At 39.5% G+C, this 4,571-nt stretch overlaps 1 protein-coding gene across 1 annotated transcript; it reads left to right on the top strand.

Annotated features, from left to right (window-relative positions):
- The first annotated feature begins 278 nt into the window (after positions 1 to 278).
- Positions 279 to 1,229, top strand: LOC128123766 (olfactory receptor 5B2-like). Its single transcript, XM_052760075.1, has one exon. It carries the CDS (start codon positions 279 to 281, stop codon positions 1,227 to 1,229), a length of 951 nt encoding a protein of 316 aa, XP_052616035.1.
- Positions 1,230 to 4,571: the final 3,342 nt, after the last annotated feature.

Here is a 4,571-nt window from a genome sequence, read left to right as displayed (position 1 = left end):
TTGCCCCTCTGCCTGCTTCCAAGTTCCTTTCCCACATTTATTCATTTTTTGAGGAACCTATACAATAGTCTCTGTAAGGCTCCACAGTATAGGTTCTCCCCAGTTCTATTTTCTCCATATTCTGCATCATTAGTATTTATTAAATATCCATTCTAAGTTGAATGACATGATAACTCATTGTATTTTTTATTTGAAACTCAAGTCTATTTTCATTTATTATTCTCTTTTTCCCTACAATTCTCATTTCTGTAGGACATCCACTGGCTCCCAGATAATTGATGGAGAATTGTACCAAAGTGAGAGAGTTCATCCTCCTGGGACTAACCAATGATCCAGGCCTGCAGGTCACCCTCCTTATCATGTTCACCCTCATTTACCTCATTGATGTAGTTGGAAACCTGGGAATGATCATGCTGGTTCTTATGGACTCTCGTCTCCACACACCCATGTACTTTTTCCTCTGTAACCTGTCTCTTGTAGACTTGGGTTATTCCTCAGCTGTCACTCCCACAGTCATTTCTGAGTTTTTCATAGTCTCCAAGGTCATTTCCTATAATGCCTGTGCTGCGCAGATGTTCTTTTTCATAGGCTTTGCCACTGGGGAAAATTACCTCTTAGCATCAATGGCCTATGACCGCTATGTAGCAGTGTGCAACCCCCTGCATTATTCCACCAGGATGACAACAAGTGTTTGCATTCGCCTGAACGTTGGCTGTTATATCTGTGGTTTCTTGAATGCCATTTTTCATGTTGGGGACATATTCAGCCTATCTTTTGGTAAATCCAATGTGGTCCATCACTTTTTCTGTGATGTTCCAGCAGTCATGGCTCTATCTTGCTCCGATATACACCTTAGTGAAGTAATTCTTGTTTTTTTGTCCACCTTCAATGTCTTCTTTGCTCTTCTGATTATCTTAGTTTCCTATCTTTTCATATTTATTACCATCTTGAAGATGAAGTCAGATAGGGGACACCAAAAGGCTTTGTCCACCTGTGCCTCCCACCTCACCACAGTCTCCATATTTTATGGCACTGTCATTTTCATGTACTTACAACCCAGCTCTAGTCATTCCATGGATGCAGATAAAATAGCGTCTATGTTCTACACTATGATCATCCCCACACTGAACCCTTTGGTCTACAGCCTGAGGAACAAGGAAGTCAGCAATGCATTTGAGAAAGTAGTTAAGAAGGCAAAATTTTTATGTAAGAGTGAAATTTCAGATTGAAAATAAATTTTATTAGTCTCCCATATTCCTTGTGCATTAGTTAAGTTTAAGCTCCACAATGCACAGAGGATTCCTGCCTAATACACACATCTCTTCAGAAGTCTATTTTGTATTAAAAGTACATTTGCAAATATAATACCTGAGTGAGAAAAACCAAGGAAAACTCGAAGGAATGTGTGTGTGTGTGTGTGTGTGTGTGTGTGTGTGTGTGTGTGTGTGTGTGTGTGTTGTGAGCACATAAAGGCCTAAATAGGAAATTTGGAGTATAGCTAGATATAGCTGAAGTTTTCTCCAGTCCTGCCTGACCCACGGTCAGGACAAATCTCTCCCACCCGCCACTCCTGCAGCTGCTCAGACCCAACTGAGTAAACACACAGAGACTTATATTGCTTACAAACTGTATGGCCCTGGCAGGCTTCTTCTTATCTAGTTCTTCTATCTTAAATTAACCCATTTCTGTTAATCTATATGTCACCACGTATTCCGTGACTTTACCTGCTGCCTTTATATGCTGCTCCCTGGACAGCAGGCTGGCGTCTCCTCCTCTCAGCCTTCCTGTTCTCCCAATGCTCCTCCCGCCTATACTTCCTGCCTGGCTACTGGCCAATCAGTGTTTTATTTATCAATCAATCATCCACAGCAGCTAGATTTCAATAGAAATCATTTAAATAATTGAATTGATTTATAACAAAATTTCCCCTCTTTTTCTTTTTGTACTTGTTTCTTCCTTGTCTTTCTGTGCCTTGATACTTTTATTTTTAGTACTGAATAATGTTATCTGGTTATATTGTATCTGCTCATGTATTGAAATATATTTGAATTGCTTCTAAATTTTGGAATTCATTAATAAAACATTCATAAACATATTTATGGCTGATTTGTTATTTCTTCAACCTCTCTGCTTGTCCTGTTGGTTTTCATTTTGATGAAATAATCCACATGAGAAAGAAGAAAGTTCTCCAAGATGTCTATTCTTCTTAGTCCCCAAGAAGATCCTCAATAAGCCTGTCTTTCTTAAGCAGAACTGAATTCAGTAGACAGACTTACCTCCTAAGAGTGTCGGAAGGACACATACATTTTGATGTCTAGGAACACAGCAGTCATTCTAAGCCTCTCCAGGCTCACCGGGAGGAACAAGGCCCTGAAATGTTTTCAGGGGATGCCAGAAAACTGGCTGTGGAGGTTTGGAGTGAGGAAAAATTCTGTTTGCAAGGTGTAACCTCACTGGGACCTCCACAATTAAAGATACAAACCACTTGAGTAATTAAGTCAATTGTCGTATAAGAGTACTTTAATTTTAGCCAGTGACCAACAGCTAATTCCTCAGAGTCTCTTGGTGTCGAAGCTCAGGGATACAATGTTTTAAAAGGTGAAATTCACAGAACCCACAGTTATATCAGTGTTAGATGAGGGTCAGAGTCAAAGACCTGGCAACATTTTTTTGGGGGGGGAAGGCAGAAAATAGTATCTATTTTAGACACAGCATGACATTAATAATTAATTAATAATTAATAAACATTAATTATTTTGGTTAATGCATCTGGGCCATGGTCAGTCAGGGTCATGTGTTACCAAGGCAGATATGGCTTTTGCAGGGACAGGGTAGAGGGCTGATAGTGTCTTAGACGTAAAATGGAGTCAGGCCAAGATGGTGTCACCTTGGCCACTTCTTTGACTCATCCTATCCTCATATTCTGAATATAGAAACTCTATGTTCCATCCTGGGATGTGTCTGTTTTTATACTTCTATTGAATTTTTCATTGATGTCTTCAAAATAACATAAATAGAACCAAACACTTAGGTTAGTCTCCAAATCTGAGTTCTGATTGTATTTAGAATAAATCTCAGGACTATAATTTGCAAGGACTCTATGACTTCAGAACTATCAACACACTGATAATTTTCTACCACAGTTTCCCCTTGATCTACACAGTTTGTAACACTGATCCTTGAACACAAGAAGTACATTTAGAGTTGACAATGCTGAACAGATTTCCTTGATGTAACATGAATCTTAAAAGGTCTTATAATAAAAAACCCAGAGCCAGATATTGGTGTGAAAGCTGAAAGTTCAGAGAAGCAGAACAGCCAGCCACTAGCTTACCTCTACGAAATCCTCAGCCTCAGAGAGCAAGTTCCTGTTTTCTCACACCTTATATACTTTTCTGTGTCCTGACATATTACTTCCTAGGATTAAAGGCATGTGTCACCACTGCCTGGTTCTGTTTCTCTCATGTAGCCCAGTGTGGCCTTGAACTCACAGAGATCCTCTGATGGATCTCTGCCTCCCGAGTGATAGGATTAAAGGTATGTGTCACCACTGCCTGACTTCTATGACTAATTTAGTGGCTCTCTCTGTCCTCTGATCCCCAGGTAAGCTTTATTGGTGTACACAATATATCACCACATTTCCTCTTTTTGTCTAAAATAAAAAAGGTTATAACTAATAGAAGAAAAACTATATACAATAAGTACAATAAGTATATACAATATATACAGGCAATAAGTACATCAACAATGTCTAGTCTATTTGCATTTAACAAATTCAGAGAAAATACTTCATTATCTATCCCATCTCTGAATCCAAAGGATTGCATCCATTTCACCTTCTGTCCTAAGTTGCATTACCAACTGAAAACTATCTTTTGATGCCTTTCAAACTTGTACACTTTACACCTCTTTGTGAGTTTCTTTTCTGAATTTGTTAACAAGGAAAACTATAGCTATAACTATCTAATCTTCTACTCCTTCAGAGACTTGAGAAGGAAATAATACTAAGTAAACAGGAAGTGCAGGCAAGCAACTTCCAGAAAATGTGAGAAATGACAGAAACGACTAGCTGCCTGGACAGTCACCCAAGGTTCCTCTGCAACATTAGGGCATACATCTTTGGCCTATAGGCCTACCATACCTCACAGATTTTTTTGTGAAGCAGGATTTTCTGAAGGGCTGTCCTACTTTGTCTTGGCAAGGATCAGCAATCCTGTCTTTTGTGTCCTGCTTTAACGCAAGCAATTTTAGGTCCAGCCTATATTGCTTGCTCCCAGGGTCCATGGAAGAGTCTACCAACCAGCTGAAGATTCTAATCTGAGGGATATTCAATGAATCTAAGCACACTGAGTTCTTTAGTCCATTCACTTTACTCTTCCATGGTGATTCTATCTGCACAGTTTCTTTTCTGCTCTCTTACTTAGCTCCTCTCCGTCCCTCCTGCTCTCAGTCCCTTCTGCTGTTCTCTCATCATTCTACATAGTTCTTTCCATCTCGGTCCTCATCTTTGTTCTTCTCCATCAATCCTCTTCTCCCAGTGCTCTCAAAGAACCAGTATATATACCCACACA

The sequence above is a fragment of the Peromyscus californicus genome, unplaced genomic scaffold (genome assembly GCF_007827085.1).
Source record: "Peromyscus californicus insignis strain IS unplaced genomic scaffold, ASM782708v3 Scaffold_4__1_contigs__length_199733344, whole genome shotgun sequence".
NCBI classification, from domain to species: Eukaryota; Metazoa; Chordata; class Mammalia; order Rodentia; family Cricetidae; genus Peromyscus; species Peromyscus californicus.
This window is presented reverse-complemented; position numbering and strand designations above follow the sequence as displayed.